The sequence below is a fragment of the Pongo abelii genome, chromosome 2 (assembly GCF_028885655.2).
Source record: "Pongo abelii isolate AG06213 chromosome 2, NHGRI_mPonAbe1-v2.0_pri, whole genome shotgun sequence".
NCBI classification, from domain to species: domain Eukaryota; kingdom Metazoa; phylum Chordata; class Mammalia; order Primates; family Hominidae; genus Pongo; species Pongo abelii.
The window spans coordinates 168,229,137-168,252,178 of NC_085928.1; the positions used below are offsets into that span (position 1 = coordinate 168,229,137).

Consider the following 23,042-nt stretch of genomic DNA (forward strand, 5'->3'; position numbering starts at 1 on the left):
TAAAAATTGCAGATATTCATATAATAGAATTCTACTAGCATTACCACAGATGTACCCAACAACATGGATTTATCTCAGAAACATTATGCTGAGTGAAAGACATCAGATATGAAAGAGTATGCAATTTATATGAAAGTCTAGAAAATGCAGACTAATCTAAAGTGGCAGGAAGCAGATCTGTGGTTGTCTGGGGGTCACGGTAGGGATAGAAATTGACTACAGAGAGACACAAGAAAATTCTTGGTAACAATGGACATGTTCTGTATATTGATTGTTGTAGTGGTAACACAGGATTAACATGTACCAAAACTCACCAAATTGTATGCTTTGATAGGCACAGTTATAGATAAATTATACTTCAGTAAAGCTAATATTTTAAGTGCAATTTGAAGTATTTGGTGGTTTCTTTAAACCTTATGATTTTATATGGTGCACTTCATTATTGATATAGCAAAATACTCCGCTTTTAGAAAAGAGAAATTAACATCATCTCACATCTTCTACCATCCTCCCTACCCCACCTCTGTTTAAAGGATCAAAATTGTACATAAAGTTGATAAAATAAGCATGTACAATCATAACTATTAATCATGTAAGGTTGTCAGAGATTGAAAGGCTACAGAGCAGCCCAGTGCAATGGGAAGCATAGAGGATATTTGAAGTACTAAGACTCGGTTTCATATCCAAACTCTAGCTCTAATAGTATATCTTAAACTTAGAAATGGGTATATTACTTATTACCAAAAATTAGGATCAAGTGAAACATGCTAAGGCACTTGCAAACACAACAAATCCCTGTTCCTACCCACTGTATAGTCAGATCTTAACTGCTTGCAAATAAAAGTTCTAAATAAGAATTAGTTTGATTTGCCAGTGAACTCTGAGAGAGCAACTGGAAATTTCAACCAGAAATCTCCAACACCTAGCCTAGCACCTGGCATAAATACATGTTAACTAAATTAATTTCCTATTTCTGAACCCCAGTGTTTTTATTGGCTTAATTTCAGAGAAATTAAGGCACATGGGGCCATAGACTATTTTCTCTAAGCTTATGAGCCGAAACATAATATGCTTACAAGAAGAGACATTAGAACTCATAACTTTATACTGACTAATGTTCAAATATAATTATGTTAGGTATCCATTTGCTTCTGACATCATAAAAGAACAGATCACAAAAGACTTGGACTTAAGCTGTCTGCTTTTCCTTGCATAATAAGTCCCCTGGTTCAGGGAATCCAATCATTATAGAATTCAGCCTAACTGCTTCTAATCTATGTAGGACTTTTTATTAAAGATGAAAACTAGTAAAGAATTAACCATGAGAGGAAATAAAAGATTAATTCAAGTCAGTCATCACTGTATCTATATCTTAAGAAGTTAATAGTTCAAAATCTTTTTTTTTTTTTTTTTTTTTACTGGTAAAAGACTTGTGAATATACTCCCCACTTCTGAATATACTCCCAGCCCCATGGTGTTAGGGGTAGGTTGCAACTATGTAACTCCAAGGTGACTGTTCTGGCAGCAACATCAGCACTGCTAACATCTTCCAGCAAGTTTTAGTTCATTAATCTTAATGCCATACATGTACCCTTTCTCTAGCTAGTGGGTGGCCAGACATAAAAACTTGCAAACAGAGGCAAAGACATTAATGGGATGATGCAAGAAGAGAGTTGGAGATTTTTTTTAAATCTCCTTTGCACATAGCAGTGACCCATCAATGCTTTTTGGTGAATATAAGGAAAATACATCTTGTTGCCTTCTCTAGAATAGAGAACTAAGTAGATACGTTGCCTCTGGGTTCAATATTTATTTCTGGAAACTCTCTCTTTTCATTTTACTACCATCCTCTAATAAACCAATACGTCTACTTTGTAAAATATAAGACTCTGGAGTTATTATATGTGCTTATAAAAACACACTTTTAGATGAACGGTTTTTCCAATCTTCTGATACTCCTCATTTCCTTCTCATTGATTTTCAAGTTTCAACACAATTTTGTAAAAATAAGGATTTAAACATGAGACAGTAAACCTGGGTAAAGAACTAAGGGATTTTGAAATTCAAAGTTATTATTTCTATTTTTAGTAGCTGTTCCACCCTTGCAAATATGTATAATAATTAGCCACTATTAATATTCCTTTTCCCTAATTCATTATAAAAAGTATAACTTCTATACAATAATGCATTACATTTTTATCATGAAAAATCATAACAGTATCTTTATATTTCAACCTGAACTCCAATATGAATTTGTGAGATTTTTTATATTAATGTCTGTATTTTGTGATGTATGTGGTATGTGTATATATATGTTTATTTTAGACACATTTGACTACATTTATATATTCATAGAGATTTATATAGAGGCATTAAAAAAACAGGCATAGTCAGTCATGGATGTTCGTTATATATAAAGGTTATTGGGGATACAAAGATATAAAAGATAGAAGAACCTAGTAATTGCCTTTAAGATCAGAGCACAAAGCATTAGTTTGGATTTTACAAGGCCAGCCACCAACAAAAGAGCAGTAATTTATGAGCTCAGCGTAAAAGAATAGCATAATTGCATTAAAAATTAATGCTAATGAACACTAAAATGGGGAAGGTGGTTATGATGAAAGTTTGTATTCATCTTTCCTGGTTTGAATGATGGCTAGTGGCTTGATTAATGGCTTAATTTCTATCAATTAGCGGGGAAAAATCTCCTGCGAGACAAGGGTAAATTGAGCATTGAATTACATATCTTGCTTTTGTGTGCTAAGAAAAAAGAGCTGCGTATCTCTGATATTAGCCACAGTGACAAATGTGGTGTGCCCTGCGATGTCTGCATTAGCTCTCCTGACAGGCGAGTTGTGTGTGGTTATGGGGTGTTTAGAGATGGCTGGCAGACAGCATTCACTGCAAGTTCCTTAGAAACATACAACTCTTCCATCTACAGAATTTTAATTAGAGTCGATAAGGATTCTAGAATTAAAATGGACAGCAAACAGCAACTGCAGAATCTGTATTCTGACCTATTAATCTGGTATACATCAAATTATATTCCTTTTTCCTACCCTATTAAAATAAGAAAACTTCCAGTAGCTTTAGTTTTGTTGGGATTATGAATTCTTACCACTCTATTAAAGTGGATTTGACTACCAATGTTGATTACATTTGCAATAAGCATAAGGCAATAGTCTATATTTTGGGACTATGTAGTGGTTGTTGGTTTAACCAAATTCATGGAAACCATTCTTGTTTTTTGTAACAATTGTTGAACAGCAAATAAAGAGCAGCTTAAAGTGACAATTTCCTACTTAGGTTGTTTGCAGGCTTAAGGGAAATAAATGCTAGGCTTTTAGAAACTTGTTTAATTCATTTATTAAGGTTTTCTAGATGTGATATATATATATATCCCTTTAAAAATTTCAAATGTGAAAGATTCTGAAAATGCACATCTGTAATCTAGTTCAAGATAATGCCAGAAGAGTAAGATATTATATAAAATATCATATAAATTTTATGTATATATGTATGTGTGTATATATCTCCTACAAATAAAGCTACATTGTATTTTACTGAATGAGTAAGCATTAAAATGCAGAATAAGGACAATATCAAGAATATTTATTACTTATTATAAATGGATGGAGTGGGGAAAAAATAAATTGTTGCTTGGCAGGAGTGGGTAAAGAATTCATTTGACTGGAAAATGACTAGTCACAATTCAGGGATTGAATCCCAGTTGTACCACCAACTAGCCATGTGGCCATCACCAAGTTATTTATTAGCCTCAGTTTCTCATCTTTACAATGAGAATAACAGTATTATTCCTCATGGTCATGATATTTAAATGAGGTAATCCATGTGAAGTGCTCAGCGCAGAGTGCCTTAAATTTCTATTGCTGTTACTATTACTTGCTTCTGCTACCAGAACAGCTCATCTGGCCTTTTAAACAATGACTTAAATGAAAAGTTCATTTCTATGACTTTCCCCACTGGAAAGGTATTACATATATCGATGATGAAAACAAAAATTTCCGTGGACATATATACACCAGAACAAAATATGTTTGCTTTAAAACATGGTTTCTACCACATAACTGTCATTTTGGGTAGTTTGTGTTATAAGACATCCATTAGGAAGTGACAAGATCTCCCATCTCTTGAGTCACTGAAGCCTGGGTAACCATGTGTCAGCAAAATACCACTTTCCTACTGGACCCACAGCATTCAGTGAATCATGGTGGACTCCAGTGCCCTGGTGGGTGATAAAATTCAGCTGGGCCTTTTGTGCCTTCTCATAGATGTGCGCAGGCCTGTCCTCCACTGCTTCCACTCCTTCTCTCCTCCTCCTGTCATTTCCACATCCTGGCACACCACAGGTTTACCAGAAGATGTATGAGCTAAAGCCATTTTCTACTTGCCTGAACTCAAAAATATTGCCAGCTTATTATAAACCATACTGTCAGAAATATACAGATTTATATAAGAATTGTTTAGCCAACTTCCATGTCTTTAGTACTGTTACTAAATTAGCACTTTTGTTTATGCTGTGCTTCCTATATCTGCTACCATTTCTTAAGTGCTTTTAATGCTTCCCTGTCGCTGTGTGGAGCACAGGTTATCATCTCCCAGATTTTTGTGGCTTGCTTTTTCACATCATTTTTGCCTTCTGAAATACCACCATGTCAGAGAGTTCTTCTCGTTACCCCATCTGAAATAGTTTCCTTTCCTCCTTTCTAGCCCTCTAGCCTGCTCTATTTTCCTTGATATTATATTATTTACTTGTTTATTATTTGTCTCCTTCATTAAAACATAAGCTCATGAAGGAAGAAACTCTTATTCATTTCCAAGTCCTACTATGTGGAACAATGCCTGGTACATTGAATGTGCTCACTTACTTGAAAAGAGAGGGATGGAGGGAGGGAGGGAAGATGTGAGGGGGGAAATCTCTCAACCACCCTATGATGTTTAGGCTATTATTATCTCCATGCCATAGATGAGAAAACGGAGACCAACACTCTTGAACCACTTGCCCAAAGCCACACAGCTAGTACATAGCAGAGACAGGGTTTAACCCAGATAGCCCAAACCCAGAGCCCTTAAAACTCACCACTGAGAGAGATTTAATTTTTTAAGTTACAAAAACTTTTTATAATTTGACATTTTCTTCCATGAAGTTTTATTTTTTAATGGTAACTTTACTTTACTGCCCTTTAAATTTCAGTTATTCAACAAATGTTTATTGACTGCTTACTAAATAATAAAGCACACTCCACTAAGTTCTGGAGGTGACACAAAGAGGTATGTCCCCTCTAGCTGGGGAGAAGAAGCTTTCACTCAAGAAGAGATTTGCAAGGCAGCATATGCTAAAAGCCAAATGAATTATGCAAGAGGTCCTTTTACTCACAGGTGGCAAGGGGTGGCATCATCACAAGGTGGACATCAGGCATGGCCTTAAATGACAGGGAGAATTAAGAGAAGGTGAGAGCATTCCAGGTGAGAAGAGTTGAATGAGACATTTAGTGTGGATTTTGTTTTTAATAAAGCTTAGCCTGATGCCCAGTTCACTTTCACTTATTAAAATATTTAACAGAAATTCTTCTTCATTGGTACAGTCACATTAACATTATTCCTATTACTTAATCTGATATAGTAAGCAGTTTAAGGTGAGTTTGTCTTGGATCCCGTCCAAAGTGGAGTTCCTTTCAGACACTTCAGGAGCCTCGTCGGCATATGTAACATGGTCCTGTAGCATAAGCTTCCAGAAGACTAATAGAGAAGCCCTATTCCACTTAAGAAGTTTTCTCATCTTTTAAATTATCTGTGTATATCAGTTGTGGAAATTTGTTCTCAGCGATATTGGTCTCGAACAACCTCAAAATGTTGGAGTTGGATAGATTTATAATGCTTGCCTTGTATGTGTTTTAAAAGAAACATTTAAAATGTACTGTTTTGAAAGGGAAAACAATTGGATGTGCTCACTTATTTGAAACCTGTGTTCATGAGAAATTTAAAACTTTAGAGTTCCAGTTAAGCTTTATGAGATGCTTTGTCCACAAACTTTATTGAATAGCCAGCTTTACCATACAAACGTATTGTTGTTTGCTTTTTTGTTGTTCTTGTAAAGCACTTAAAAATACTTTACATTTCAAAGTTTTTTATTATCTGTCTTGTAACATAAGAAGCAATTTTTAATGTTTTTATTCTTGACTAAAATTTGAGCTAATTTAATATGAAAATAAGATAATCTTTTGTATTATTTATATATTTGTAGCAATATTATTAGTATATATTTTTTTCCTGGAATAGTAACATAAGTAACTCAGTAACTGTGGGGCCAACTGACCCAAATTTTTTGTAACGTAAAATGCATCTTATCTTTGGGAAAATTCACAAAATATTAATATTTAAAAGGAGTCAGTTGAAGTTGCTGGTTGTTACTTGTCATGATCACATCTGGGGCAATAGTGCCATCTGCAGTTCTCAGCCTGGCATTGCTATTAGAGGAGATTGGTTTATGTTTGTAATCTACAAATGCAGTATGAAAAGACTAAAATTTTCTTTTCAAATGAAGGATTGATATTGGACCTTGTCGTGTTTATTTACTAATTTTAAAATTTGTATAACATTTGGTATTTTAAAAGAAAACTCTGTGTTATAAAATGTGAAATTGATTGTCAAATATAACTTGAAGAAGGAGAGCCTAATTTTTATACTATAAACATCAACAGTAACTAATACAATTTTTTTTTAATTTTTCATCACAAAAGGAAAATGATTTTCTATACTTTGAGTTAAGTATTGATTGTTGTGGTCTGTAATGACTTGGCTTTCTGAGTCTATTATTTTTTATTTTACTATGAAGTATATATCCCTTCTGTTAACATCTAGCAGAAAACATATGAAAGTTATTTTATTTACCAATAATATGTTTATTAAAAAATCATCAAGTGTACTAATGGTATGTTTCCTTCATGTTTACGATGTAAATGTTTTAAAACATCCCATATTAATTCTCCCAGTAACTTTGTTACTTGTCTTTAATTTTACTTCATGGCTAATGAATACAAGATACTGTGTGTGTTGGGCATTTTGCAGCACATATAAACCATTACTCATTTTAAATCACATTTTCCCAATCTTAAAATTGGCACAAAATTGTTAAATGACAAATTGACATGAAAAACTTAAGAAACTGAATTTAAAACAATATAATATATATTATTGATGTGTTTTATTCTGCTTCCCAAAATGACAGGGTTATACTCACGACGTACATTTGTGGTCACTGACAGTAGAATTTTGAGTAAGAAGCAATTTAAAACATTTTTATGTCTATTTTCATACAATAGAGCTGAGGTACTGTAAAGCTGAAAATGTAAATCTCCCGTGAATCTTTCACATTTTAATTTAACATGCGTTTACAACCAGTAAAATGAGTCCCACATTGAAACAAAAAAGCTATGTTGGTGTATTTTCATATTGTGAGTAAGGCAAACTGGCTTTCTCCTATCTGCTCTGTCACTTTGTGAGTTCTGAAGTGATCTTTAAAGAAGCACAAAGATAATGTTGTTTTTCTGTAATCTTTCTCCTTCTTTCCTTTATAATTTTTGCAATGCTATTTTGTTAAGCATTGGTTTTGTCAAGCCTCTATGATAACACTTTTATTTGTATTAGGAGCTGGTTGTATGTCCAAATTTAAAGCTACAAACACTGCAAGCTTTAGACATCAAGTACTGTTTGTGAGGTCACCTCTGACATTTAATACTAATGATATCCTTTACAATTCCAAATAGAGAATATGTTTAGAGAAAAAATTCAAGAGATCCAACATTTCATTCATATGAGACATCATCCTGAAGTCAGAAATAACGTCTTTTGGTTGGGAATTAGTGACTGTGAAATAATTCCAGTGAAATTAACTAAGACATATACAGACAAATGTAGTTTTCATATTGATATTAAAGTTGGATTACACAGACTAGTACCCATTATGACTTTCCTTTGCCATATTAACATTATTATATATGTAATTAATAAAAAATTTATCTGCTTGTATGGGATGTGTTAATATTAATAAATTAGCTGAGCAAAGAATCTTCTCTCATTTCACAGGCTCAGTTAGTATATTGCATAATTAAAATCTAGAGGAGCTTTCATTCTATAAAGCATGTGGGACTGTACTCTTACATGGCACTCTGACAGTGCTTGCTTTTATTATTTGGGAAGATACATTCTTCCAAAGGTGGGAGTATTGGCTGTGGTGGCTGCTACCTCCAAGCATTTCATTCTCATCTGATTATTTCTCACAAGAGAAAAGACTGGTTTCAGCTGTTAGGGACACATCTTCATAACAGCCATCTTTCCCATAAATAGACTAGAACTTGCACAAGACTATATCATTATAAATTGTGATTGGTCAAAAACTGAGACAAAGATTTTGTCAGGTAATATTTTTGTTGAATGTATGAAACCAAATTTCCTTTAATACTTTTTATATTTATCTCTGTAACAACATTAAACCTTTCAAGGATAAAGCTGCTATAAAAATTAGTTTGCTGCAAAAAACTCCACCTTCGTGTCAAACCACTTATTACGGTTGTTGAGTAAATGTGACTATTATCCATGAACCCTAAATCCCAAAATTTTTAAGTGCCTTAGCTGAGTATACAATCACTCCTAATTCAACTATGTCTTCATATCAGCTTAAAATGAATTTAAACAGCAAGGGTGTAAGTCATTATGTTACATTTTTTCTGCCCAGCTAGCATGTGAAAAAACTGAAATATAAAAATATGAAAATACAAAAATATGAAATTACACATGCACGTGGCTATTTATTAAAGCTGTAACTGTGAAAGCAGAAGAGTAGAAACAACTAACCATCCATAGGCCATTGGTGGAAAAACCTATCATCAAACTATAAAATAGAATACTGTGCAATTATAAAATAGAATGCAGAACTCTCTTAGCTGCTATGGAGCGAGAGTAAAGAAATATTAAGTGAAAAAGGTAAGATACATAGTAGTATGTAGTATGCTAATTTTATGTAAGCAAGAAAAGAATATACTTATATTCTCAAAAATAAACAATGGAGGGGTAAACACAAACTTAGTAAAAATGATTACCTCTAGATTGGAGTGAGAACTAGAGACATTCTAGACTTGTGAATGATGTTTTAAATTTTGACCTTGGAATCATGTAAATATTTTTTGCAACTAAAAAATGAATATTAATCACAAAGTAAGACCTAAAAAATTTTTTTCAATTAACTGAAACAAATAAACCTAATTGTATATCAAATTGATAGCATAATTATGCAGAGAATTATTTCATGACTTTAGAGCATAGTATTTTAGCATTTCAGCAGTAGAATAAATCTTAAGGTCAAAGACCATAACAAAATTTTAAACTGTGTTAATACATCCTGTTACTATTAGTAATGTTTGTCCTGTTATTTTGAAATTAATACATACACGTATTAAGAAAACCAAATACTTTTGGTCATATCATTAGAGCTTAAGATTTTTAGAGTAAGAACAAAGGTATACAAATATAAAAGACTTTCAAAATCCTAAAATCTTTAATTTGGTTGGTAGTATCAGCATGAACTCATATTAACTGTTTCCTTCTAAAAGTATGTACTTCGTATCTCACGTACTGAAGAGGTTCAGAAGCATTGACAATTCAGTAACAATGAATACCCCTAGTACCCAGATTGTTGTCTATAAATATTATTGTCCATTATAAAGAGCCTGGGTTCTTTGGAGAAATGGCTAATTTCAGGTCTGGGACAGAAACTGTTCAAGATGATCCTACAACTCTTATTAAGCCATAACTACTGGGGATTATATTGAAAGGATATAGGAATCAACTTCAAGAGGATCCCACTACCCAAAAGCGAAGCAGTTGAAGCATCAAAATAAGAAAATGACTACCATGGACTAAAGTACATTAAATAAACAAATATTAATGAACTCGTAATGATCATCTTTGGTCACCTTTGGACCAAAATTGATAAATAAAGAGAATCAAACATTTATTGTGACTTTTCTATATAGGCTGTATTTCATAGTCACTGAATAGTTAATGAGGAAATGTTCTTCATTATAGAAGAAGCAGAGCTGATAAATGTGGGAAGAATGATGGAGTATCACCATTTTACAACCTCTGATGAAATAATGGCTCAAAGCAACAAACAATGTTGCTAATTTGCTAAGTGAGAGATTAGTGGAGAACTTTCTAAGGGGTCAGACTGACTCACCTTGTCCCCACTGATCCATCTTAACCACTAAAAGTAGGAAACATGCATCCTGATATGATGTAATAGGAATGACACAGCGTCACCTATGACATATTCGTCACCAAAAGAAATTGAACCTTAATGTAATTAAGCCTATAGGTTTCACTAGTGGTTTGCACAAAACATGGGAAATAGAGGAACATGTTAAATAATATCATGAAAATAAAATCAGCCAGATCCAGAATCTAGAAACTTTACAAGATACATGATTCAGATTCTTCAGTAAATAAATGGCAATGAAAGGGAAAGGCAGTGGACTGTAAGTGATAGAAAGAGACTTAAGGTACTTACCAACCCAGTGCAATGTGTGGACCTTGTCTGGATCCTATTTCAAACCAACTATAAAAAGACTTTTTTTACAATCAGTGAAAATTAAATACAGAATATTTATATATGTAATCAAATTAAGGAATTATTGATAATATTTTTAGTTGTGAAAATGATATTGTCAAGTTATTGTTTGTCTTATTTAAGTTCTTATCTGTTGGAGATGCCTACTGAAATATTTAGGGATAAAATGGTATGATGCCTGGGATTTATTTTTAAATATATCAGATCCACCCAAAAAAATTGAGGTGGATATAGATAGATTAAATAAGAATAACAAAAAGTTAATGGTTATAGAAGCTGAGCATTGAGTACAGGTGGATTCACTGTTCCCTTATTCCTTTTATATGTATTTCCATGATAAAATGTTAAAGTTTAAGAAAAAGCCCTCCCACCAGATTAGCTGAGATCATTATAGCAGTGCCTTCTTAGCAGTGTTTTAGGTTTTCAGTATGAGTCTTAGTTCATAGGAATGTTATATTTGTGGATCTCAGAACAAAAGAGTTTATTGTTATAGCTTAATTTATAGTCTTTATCCAATTAAATTTCATAAGTAGTAAAATTTCTTCATAGAACATTGCTTAGGTGTAGTGTTATTAACATGCTTACACCAAAATACACTGACATTATACCCTCTTTTTCAGACCAAGCCACCCTGGTAGAACAAGTAAAAAGAGTAAAAGAAATTGAAGCTATTGAAAGTGATTCTTTTGTTCAGCAGACATTCAGATCAAGTAAAGAAGTCAAAAAGGTAAGTTTTTATCCACCCATTACGAGTAAACCTTTGGATTCTATCTGAAGAGATGCTTTATTAATGGATTTTACTTAAATGTGTTTCTTCTAATAGATGAACTGAAGCAAGAGAGTGTCAGCCATGTTGCTGAGAGAGAGAAAACAAATCAGGGAGACTCACTCAATCACTTTAATACAAGTTTAATTTGTATAAAAAATACTATAAAATGTGTCAGATGTCATTTTTATTTTTAAATTCACCAAGAAGACAAAGTAATATGTCAACAAGATAGTTCTATAAGAGTAATGCACATTTCTTAACATACACTGTTTTCAAATATGTACATCTACTTTTTGAATTGACGTTGCTAGAGAAAAGTTAGAAAAGGGCCTTAATAATAAAAACTAATACCCATATTGTCACATACATCTTCATTCTTTCCCCAGATGATTATCACTTATTTGGCTGTGGTAAAGGAGCTTTGATTGACATTTTACTTCCATTGAATATTTTATTCTTTCATTCATTAGTAGGACTGCTTTTAGGAATTAGGTTTCTATAGTGGGAAAAGTCATTCTAGGAAATACATGTATTATTTAATAACATTCATATAATGAAAATATGGTTATAATTAACACTCTAAAATATTCTACATCCATAAATTGTATTAATGACTATATAATATCCTGTTGATGTCTCCTGGTGGTTATTTTTCCTCTGATATCAAATAAGTAGTTTTAACTTCAGAGATTTTAAGTACATGTTTATTATCTTTTTAAAATAAAATTTTAAGATGGAATTACTTGTTAAAGGTTAACATTGTTTTAATACATGTTTCCAAGTCACCCTCTGAAAATATTCTACCAATTCAAATTCCACCCAAAAGTTCAAAGAGCTGTCTGCCTCCCACAGATATCTTGGTTAACACCAAATCCTATTGGGTTTGTCATGTTTACTGACCTAATAGGTAAAAATTGGCCTGTTTCCATTAGCACGTCTTTTGTTATTAGTGAGATTAAAGTCTTTTCAATTACCATATACTTTTTAAAATAATTTATTCGGGAGAGATATATTGAGCATATACTACATGTTAGGCACAGGACCAGATAGCCCTGGATAATCTGTGGTCCTTGCGTTGCCATTTTGTTGATTTCCTTTGAACTTTTGGTAGTTTGCCACCACAACTCCTAAAAAAATGGGGCTGTGAAACAGACATTCATAAATGTAGTTGCCCATTTTATTTAATCTTATTCTTACATATTATCAGGCCATTCATATATCCTAATGGAATTACTATGATTTATTTTAAAACTTGCTTTCCTAATATTTGTTTGTGAAGTTTACCCTGACATCCCAGTTTTTATTGGACTCTCTTATGATAAACTAGCATTTTCATTCTGTAGAAATGCTTATTCTTCCATAGTCAGTACACTGGGTTTTCTACTAAACAACTTTTTCTCACTTGGTACTAATTGTTAATTTTTCCCTTTAAACTTATTTTCAATTCAATGCCTCCAAGAAAGCATGCATTGAAAGGTAGGAAGTGGTGCTAACAGGAGAATATGCTATAAAGCTTCATAAGGTGGCATTTATCTTGGTGAATATACAATAGTCTGAAGTCTTACTGGACTTTTATTAGTCACTACACTTCAAAATGATCAGAAGATCAGTGATAGTCTAACAATGAATAAATTCACACTTGACTGAAATGTAGAACAAAGGGACAGTTTATTACTTTAGAAAGTGATATCCCTTCCTAGATTCTAAAATGTCTGTATCTGCAATATAAGGCAAGGATTCAGGATGCCCAAGTAGCTGAATTATTTATGAGGAGATTACTTAGCAAAAGGAGGTAAATTATCTTGTGGACCCTTTTATCCAGATCATGGAAAGATATGATGGACTATCCCTGATGCATAGCAAGGATTAACTCTCTTGAGGACTGAGTTACCCATGATCCTAGTTTCAACATATTTTTCTCCTGGACAGTTTTGTACGCTTTGATATAAAGTTTGTATCCCTAAAAAAAGGCTTTTGTATGCTGGCCACTCCTTCAGTTGGCACAGTCTTTGTTTAGCTGTGTTAATTCCACTAATTAAGCTAGGGAGCTTTTACCAGAAAAGTGGCTATTACCAGGGACATGCTAGACATTGTGTCTCCTGCAACACATATTGATTTAACTAGTTTTACTCTCTGAAATCGTATTTCTTTTGTCTGAGTAAATAGGAAATCTGATAGTCCCTGATATATCATTGAGGAACCAAGATGCAGCTTGTTTTCAAACTTAGTATGAATTATTCAACCCTAATGTTGTTGTATCTGGCAGATACCCACCTGTGTTCAAAAAAAGGGTAAATAACCCTATGCAGCATGGTCTTTTGGCCTACTTGGAAGTAGATTTTAGAACAAATTTTTACAAACTAAACCACCAGGTGGCAGCGCTACTCAAAGCCATATATTTGATAGTAGCCATTTTGAGGCTTTGTTTTATAGTCAAGGGAAAATTTTATCTTACAGTTTTTCTCACTTAAATAAAGAAGCAATTAGTGGTTCTCTCTACAAATTTTTAATTGCCCGTTATTAAACAATAACTTCCATGCTCTGATCTAACCTCTGAGAGCTTCACCTTCTGTTATGTGTAAGTACTTCTCAAAGAAATCATTAATGTACTGTGTAGGTAAAAACAAGATGAGATTGCTTGGTTTATATGGTAGCATCTTATCTCTGCTACCTGAAGAGGTGGTATCCACATCTTTGACAACTAGAATAATAGCACTGCACATATTTTTAAGGCAGTTTAACATGAAAAGTGTCTCCTAGCTAAGCCCTATCACGCCATGGCTAAGATATGCAGAATGATATGCTCTTACAGTCTCCGTAAGGCAGTATAGACTACCAAAAATCAATGTCTTGAACCTCTTGGATTAGCGTATTTCCCACTTGCCCTTTTGCAGAATATTGGGCTTTTTAAATGTTCTCAGTTGTATAAAGGGTCAGTATAATATCACTTAGGGCCACAAACCATCTAGGCACAGTGGGTTGGAGACATACAAATGTTTGAGACTTGGCAAAACAAAGTTACTGGCTCCAAAATATGAGAATAAAGCTGCCAAAACAAATTGAATAAATATTTATTTAAATGTCTGTAAAAGTTAATATTATCATTAACATTGGTATCATTGTTAGATTTAGTAGTCATAAGCATCTTAACATTTGAAAATAATTTATAGAATAGATTTCTCTTACTTTGTAAGAATTCCTAAACATACATGACTGCCCAGATATCTATCCCTCAGATATCTAGCCCGTTTGTCCATAAGGGAATAAATCTGTCCTATGAATGCTGATCAGCTTCCATTAGAATAAAAATTAAAAATTAGAGTATTTTAATTGAATAAAATACATGCCTTTAAAAAAAAAAAGTGAATCTTGATATCATCATCCCCAAAATAGCTCAGAACTTGTCTCCTCCCAACAATCCACAGCCACCATTTAAATCCAAATCATCATCTCATTCTTTAACTTTTATAGTAGCCCTCTGGTTGTTGTTCCTGATTTTCCTTTTGCATTTATCTAGTCCAGGACCCATTCAGCAGCCAAAACAATATTTTTCAAGAATAATTAGCCTTTACTGACCATCTGACCATTACAGAATAACTGGTACCAAATTTGCCCTCCCACCATAAACAGCTACAGAATTTGACAAGATGTGTAAGGCATTGTTTTTAGGAAGGTAACAATAGGCAGCTCAGGAGGGTGATCCTTTGGAGAAGGGAAATAAAAGGTGAGCCCCACAGTTACCCAGCTTTCTGTCTGAGGGCACCTTCCTGCTGTGGTGCTGGGAAGTGATACTCATGCAGAGTGGTGATGTGGCTGTGTTAAGGAAGAAACACCCCAAGTTCTGGCCTGCAGTGTCTCACTGTCTCTTTTGCTCACTATACACCAGCCCCTCTGGCCTTTTTTCTGATCTTCAAAGACACCAAGCTCTTCTCTCTCAGGATCTTTGTCTTTTCCCTCTGGCCAGAGAACTGTTCTTCCTCTTCACATGCCTGGCTCCTTCTAAGTCTTCAGGGCGTAAATTTCACCTCCTAGAGAAGCCATCCCTAGCCACCCAATCTAAAGTAGATGTTTTTCCCTTCCTGATCCCCATCATTCTTTGTCAGCACCTTGTATATTCCTTTATAGCACATACTACAATTTGTGATTATGCATTATTTTGGAATTTATTTGTTTATAATCTGTCAACTCCATTAGCAACATATAATTGCCACTTGGGACAGGGACCATATCTATTTGATTCTGCCTGTGTACCCAGTGCTTAGCAATTAGTAGTGCTCAATAAATACTGGTTAAATAAATGGATCTCCAACTCTAAAACAAATTAACCTAAGAACAGTTTAATTCATGCATATTTTATCCTCTGTATATTTTTCTTAGTGACATCTGTTTTTGGCTTTGTTCAGAGAAGTGAAATGTTCAGAAGTAGATAAGTTAAAATAAATGGAAATTGAAAAACAATAGGTGTGGAACAAATGGGTATAAAAAAGGCTACATAACAGAATTAATCTCCTATTCATCTTGTTTTTATTTAATTTTATTTTTTAATTTCAGCTTCTCATCTAATCCATTTCATATTATCCCTGTAACCTTACTGCTAATCAGTCACTCCCTGGCCTTCTTTCTTAGGGAAGAAGCTACTGAAATGTAACTAAGTAAGCACTACTCTGCTGGCTCCTTCAAGGCAGAAACAATGATTTATTAGTTGTATCCCCAGCACTTCGTACAGTGTATGGCACCTGGTGAATACTCAGTAAAGGTGGAATGAATTGGTAGTCTATGGTTTGCATGATGGTATAAGAAATCCTAGAGTTTTATTTTTTGCCAAAGATACATCGTACCTTTTTTCAAACTTTTATATATATATTTTAATATTTTAAGTAGCTCCAAGACAACCTTTGAGTTCATCAACTGATGAATGGATAAATAAAATGTGGTAGATCCATACAATGGGACATTATTTAGCAATAAAGAATAATGAAGTACTGATACATGCTGCAACATGGATGAACCTTAAAAGCATTATGTGGCTGGGCACAGTGGCTCACGCCTGTAATCCTAGCACTTTGGGAGGCCAAGGTGGGCAGATCACTTGAGGACAGGAGTTCGAGATCACCCTGGCCAATATGGCAAGACCCCGTCTCTACTAAAAATACAAAAATTAGCCAAGTGTGCATGGTGGTGTGCGCCTGTAATCCCAGATACTCGGGAGGCTGAGGCAGGAGAATCACTTGAACTGGGAGGTAGAGGTTGCAGTGAGCCAAGATCATGCCACTGCACTCCCACCTGGGTGACAGAGCAAGACTCTGTCTCAAAAAAAAAAAAAATTATGCTAAATGAAAGAACCAGTCATGAAAGACCACATATTGTATGATTCCTTTTATCTGAAATGTCTAGAATAGGCAAATCCATAGAGAAAGAAGATTAATTGTTACCTAGGATGGAAAGGTTGGAAGAAATGGGGAATGATTGCTAATGGTATGAGGTTTTGTGGGGGATGATGAAAATGTTCTAAAGTTGATTCTGGTAATAATTGCACAACTCCATGGATATGCTAAAAGCCATTGAATTATGTACTTTAAAAGGGTAAATTGTATGGTATATGAATTCTATAACTCAATAAGGCTATTTTTCTAAAGATAACCTTTGAATTTACTTTTCATACCTAAAGTGGCCAACTAAATGTTGGATATTTGTTGTAAGCTTGTTTTGATTAATAGAATTTAGATATATGAAATATATGTATATTTCAATAGTATAGGCGCATAAGTACCGATTTCTTAAGAAAAATATGCTTATCATAAGAAATGATTAACATTTTCTCAGCATTTTTGTATTTGTTATTCCTAAAACAAATACAATATAGTTATTCCTATATTCTATTTCTATATATCTATAACTATATTCCTAAATATAGTTATTCCTAAAACAAATATAAAAATAAAATAACTGTATTTCTTAAACAAATAAAAAAGTAGGGCCTTTTAGGAGATGGATATCATCTCAAAGGAGACTAATTGAACAGTTGTTATTCAAAATCAGAAATATTATTGAAGTGAAACTCTAATTGTGTATTGTGTTGAAATTAATATGTGTTGTTTCTTTCAGTCAGTGGAACCTAGTGAAATGAAACAGGCAACTTCAACATCAGGACCAGCATCAGCAGTTGCCGATCCACCCAGTACTGAAAAAGAAATAGATCCTAGCAGCATCCCTACTGCTATCAAGTACCAAGATGACAATTCCCTGGCCCATCCAAATGTAATATCCTTAAACTTTACGAATGTCAGTTGAAGTCTAATTTACTGAAATTATTTCAAACTGTTATCCTTTTGTGCTAACACCAAGGAGACCATTGGAGGAAACAGGTTCATATTCCCTTGCTAAAAATAGGCATCTGGCCCCCAGGTCTTTAGAACTGTTATCTATATTTGAATACAGTAGGGTCCAACTCATGTTGCCTAACCTGTAGAAGTATTCTGTCTATGGTTAAGAAAAACAGACAAAGAGAAGCATTTTTTTCCTTTTTTTTTTTTTTTTTTTTTTTAGCTGAATTGATCAGCACCATGAGAAGTGTTTGTTTAGAAATCTAGCACTAAAAGTTCCATTTCTAACTTAGCTCTAGTTTGTTCATTGTCTGTGAGCACATCACTAACATACTTTGCTGTCTTCCATGAAATGTTGTAATTCTGCTGTTTTGGAAAGTTGTAGGAAATAAACTTCACCAATATAAGGTACAAAATTGTTAAGCAATGATGTTGATACTAGTAGTTCTTTTACTCCAAGAATTTCTGAGCATTACTAATTCCAAATAGATAGTCATCAATTAAGAGGTCATCAAGAGTTAAACAGTATCCACATCTTGTGTTGAGAGATATATTCTACAAAGGTGAGTTCTGTAATATTAGGTCAAATTCAAGTTATTGGGAGACAGTAACATTTTTTCTTTTTCTTTTCTTATTTCAGTTATTTATCGAGAAAGCTGATGCTGAGGAAAAATGGTTCAAGAGATTAATTGCTCTCCGACAAGAAAGACTAATGGGCAGTCCTGTGGCCTAAGTAATATACATATAGTTGGATTGGATTGTCAGCAGTAACATTGGAAATTTAGGTTTTTAAATCCCAATATTAACTTTTTACTCTTAAAAAGAATTTTGCTGATTATATATAAAGGTAGTCTCATTTCATTTGTCTCTCATGTAGGCTTGAATATTTGTTAATTTGAATTAAATCAAACATTGTGAAAATTAAAACATAAAATTTAAGATTGCATGAAAATGTTATACTGTTAATAAAGCTAAACATAAATAAGTCTGTTAAAATGAATGGTAGACACTAGTGTTTCTTAGTGCAATTCAAAAAATGTCAAGATGTCATTTAAAGACACAATTTTGATTAATTATGCATACATGAGAATTGAATTACATGCTATAAATATGAGACTTCATCTTCCATATGGTATTCAACCATTTTTAAATATTTTATTTCACCATATTGCAAATTTTTAGGCACAATAAAAAGCACCGTAAACAATGTAAGCAGAATGTGCATGTTAAAGAACATATTTATGGAACAAAAATTTTGAAACTTAAATAAATTGACGATTTTGCTTAGAGATCAGCTTCTACTAGACGCTCCTTTACAACGTGTTAGCAGATCTCAGCTCATTGTTTTAGAAATCACATGTTCATGCTAGACCTAACCAGTTGGCCAAATACCTATGATAGAGAAATCATTTCTGAGAAAACCGATAAGAGCTCTCACTTTAGTCTTACTTAACCCACTGCTATTCCCTGTGGAGAAAGCCAGCTAATTGTTTTGATAAGGCTATCTGCCATTGTAGAATACCTTTCTCTAGTAGCTGAAGGACAATCAACTATATGTTCCATACTAAACATGCCAGAGATAGGACTTTTAGGCCTTGCTTTACAAATGGGGTTTTTAACAGCTGACATGAATATTTCCCGTTTCTATTTTCTTTTTTTTTTCTTTTTTTTTTTTTTGAGACGGATCTCGCTCTATCCCCCAGGCTGGAGTGCAGTGGCGCGATCTCAGCTCACTGCAAGCTCCGCCTCCCAGGTTCACGCCATTCTCCTGCCTCAGCCTCCCGAGTAGCTGGGACTACAGGCGCCCGCCAACATGCCTGGCTAATTTTTTGTATTTTTAGTAGAGACAGGGTTTCACCATGTTAGCCAGGATGGTCTATTTTCTTCTGTTGTCCAGTCACTAATTTAGTCTCTGTGAAGACTGTAGCTCAGAACAAAAGATAAGCAAAAAAAGTCTTCAGGGTAGGACTGCCAACATATAGGACATTTTAATGCCATCTTCTTTATATTTCTGGGACTATTAAAATTCAAATCTCTGTTGAAAATGAAAAATATGAAACACTCAGTTGCAAACAGTATAGAAAATAAGTGATGATGAAATATTTGTTTTCATACAAACATGCTTTCCCATTCTAAATAGATGCTAGTTTTCTTTTTTCCTTAGCTATAAATAAAAGTGCCCCGAATGAACCGAGATTTGTGTGGTTTTTAACATAGATGTATACAATTTTAGTGACTTAAAAAAGCGGTTACAGTTTATGAAATATTTTTATTTCATACTTTGTATAACTTATAAACTATAGAAGTACTATCACCCTATTGGAAAGTATATGTTAGTGGTCTGGGCAAGAATATGGGTTGTCATTTGGGCCACTAATGATTCTCCAGGGGACCTGGGCTAGGCAGTTTTCTCAATATCCCTGATCTTCCTTATCTATAAAACAGTGAAAATCTGGTCTACTTCAGTTATATTTAATACCAGTGTTCCTCTGTGGCAAGTACCCCAAATACAGAAGCTTGAACTGTGACAGAATTGTTTTTTGGGGTTTTTTTTGGGGGGGGGTGTGGTTTGAGACAGAGTCTTACTCTGTCACCCAGGCTGGAGTGCAGTGGCGCCATCTGGGCTCACTGCAAGCTCCGCCTCCCAGGTTCATGCCATTCTCCTGCCTCAGCCTCCTGAGTAGCTGGGACTACAGGCACCTGCCACCATGCCCAGCTATTTTTTTTTTTTTTTTTTTTGTATTTTTAGTAGAGATGGGGTTTCACCGTGTTAGCCAGGATGGTCTCAATCTCCTGACCTCATGATCCACCCGCCTCGGCCTCCCAAAGTGCTGGGATTACAGGCATGAGCCACCGTGCCCGGCCGTAAATCAAATTTTTTTAATGAACTAAACTATGGTCCCTACAGGAATTCAGTAACTGCTTCCTTCCTCCCTAGTTTTCAACAGGATTCATTTTTATATATTATTAACTTCGTTTACCTGCATTCCTATCAAAGACCACAATATTACCACACAAGCCAAATCAAATTTAATGAAAAGGACTTCATAGAACATGATCAAACATATTGCCTAACTCAAGCTAGCCACCTTTAATATCCTTATATAGTGAGTCTATAAAACAGAATAATTCCTTTCATGTCACTTGATTAATGATAATAATTTGGACATACATGAGACCTTAAGTGTTTTATGAAACATTGATTTCTTACAAAATGATGGATACTGATAATACAGGTTGAGTTTTCATTTCTGACAAGTAAGTATATTCTCAAGGAAAATGAAATAAGAGCATTTTTCCTGGCACTCTCTAGTTATGAGGAGTCAAAGAGCTAAAGATATAAGCACAGAATACTTTGAGTCATTCACCTCCTAACATGTGAAATGAGGATACTAATTGCAGACCTGCCTACTTTGATTTTTCAGTAAAATGACATAAAAGAAAGCCCTTCGTAGAAACTTCTGCTATTTATGCCAAGGGAACATTTGACATGATGGACATCTTAGTGAAATGTGGAACAAATAGTTGCTACACTCCAACTTGAATGTGTTTATGTGTGTGCTTGAGCTGCCATGGTCAATAGTTGCCATTCCGGCGATTTCCTCAGCCTTCCCTGCTCTTCTTCCCTGCCAAGGTCGTAAGAAACCTTACTTGCTCTGCAATTAGTGACCTACCATCTACTTATTTGAGAAATCTCAGTTCTTCTTCACAGTCAGATTTACCCATTTATTCATGAATATCATTTTGAGTACCTAGTTCATGCTTGGCACAGTAAGATGTGCTTGGGGAATGCATACCTGAATCCAGTAGAGATCCTGCCCTCAAGAGGCTTAGTTATGAAGCCCAGACATGTAAATGATGACAGAGATATAGTACTTAGTGGCAGAGGAGAGGACTTGGTTGCAAAGAAGAGAGAAATTACTGTAAGTTAGGAAATTAAGGAAGTCTTCATGGAAGAAATCAATCAAACTGAGTCTTGAAGGACAAGAAAGCTGGAGCCACAGGAACTCTCAGTCACCCACTTATATCTTCCTGATAGCTATTCTAGAAGGCTGGGAACTACTGCGGTTTTAACCTAGGACAGAATACCTCTCATGAAATACCCAAGTGGCCCTGCTCAGTCAATCTTATCAAAAATCCAGGCAAAATTTCAGGTTTCTAGTACCCCTCTGACTCTCTTTCATTTTGTGGAGAATAAGCCGAATAAGATAAGTCTTCATTTGGCCACAAGCATCAACAATCTTGCATACTGCCATTTGTCAGCCAAGATGACAGATTCTGCAATGGAGCTGAAAAGAGACTTTCAGTGCCACTAAAAAAGAACTGCGTCTGCCAGGAAGGGTTTGCACAACCATTTGGACCACTGTGTGTTCCATTACTCTCTGTTTTTCTACTCTGTACTGTTACAGAAAGCATCATTTGGGAACTAAAAGACGCAATTCATTTGCCTGTGGTTTGGTCCCTCCCCAGATTTTCCTTTGATTTGTGCATCAAGTGAAAATCTTTAAGCAAATAAGATAGTAAAAAAAAACTAGAAATGAAATGACATAGGACATTTTCAGCCACTAAACTCTATATGAGTTTATATCAAAGGCTTGCACCCATGTTACTCTTTCCTTTCCTCCTTTCCCTACCCCAAAATTCCTTGTATTACAAGAGATTTTAAATAAACTCTTGGCCATTACTCAACTGATACAATGCTTGGATTATTTGGACAATTTTTTAATGTCCTCCTGTAAGCCTTACTCTTTCAACTCCTTTATAGAATAATGGAAAAGTAAGTACTCTTCATAAGAAAACATTTGAGTCAGTAGAGCACAGCAGGAATACAAATGGATATAAGAAAGAACGCTGTAAATTCTTAACCTTTTATCATAGGGATGGACATTGATTAATATATTCAACTCTTATTTGGTGAGTTTTTTCTAAAAGAAAATGCTGTCATGATATATTTCCAAGTTATTTTGGCTATCGTTGTTTCCCCAGAATCTGGCCTAATGCCTGACAGAGAGAAGGTCTCAATAAATATGTTTTAATGAAGAATTAATTTGTCCATCTTAAATAAGAAATCTAGCAGTCTGTTTATTTACATTGCTCAAGCTATTTGGAGCCAGTGCAAAAATAAATAAATGTTATAACTAAATTATTTTGGTTTCTCTGATCTATATCTTCAAATGGCCCTGAGCTGACAGAGGCTTTCGGATGTCATAGGGAAGTACACTGTATGTGGTGCCTTCTCTGTTGCATGAGGAACTAAACGGTGGGGCTAGAATTTAAGCAGGGATCTTATTAGTCCTATTCTTGC

General features: G+C 34.3%; 1 protein-coding gene and 1 long non-coding RNA gene across 13 annotated transcripts in view; one reads left to right on the forward strand and one right to left on the reverse strand.

Annotated features, from left to right (window-relative positions):
- The window catches only part of RSRC1 (arginine and serine rich coiled-coil 1), a 424,026-nt gene extending 404,095 nt beyond the window's left edge, over positions 1 to 19,931 (forward strand). For all 12 annotated transcript variants that reach the window (XM_054552914.2, XM_063722299.1, XM_063722300.1 and 9 more), the window contains 3 exons: positions 11,266 to 11,372; positions 17,520 to 17,672; positions 18,378 to 19,931. In XM_054552914.2, coding sequence (XP_054408889.2) covers positions 11,266 to 11,372; positions 17,520 to 17,672; positions 18,378 to 18,470 — 353 coding nt within the window. In that variant the 3' untranslated portion in view covers positions 18,471 to 19,931. The remainder of the gene's footprint in view (positions 1 to 11,265; positions 11,373 to 17,519; positions 17,673 to 18,377) is intronic.
- LOC134761046 (uncharacterized) overlaps positions 1 to 23,042 on the reverse strand; it is a 60,738-nt gene that overhangs the window by 25,070 nt on the left and 12,626 nt on the right. The gene's annotated exons all lie outside the window — the stretch shown is intronic.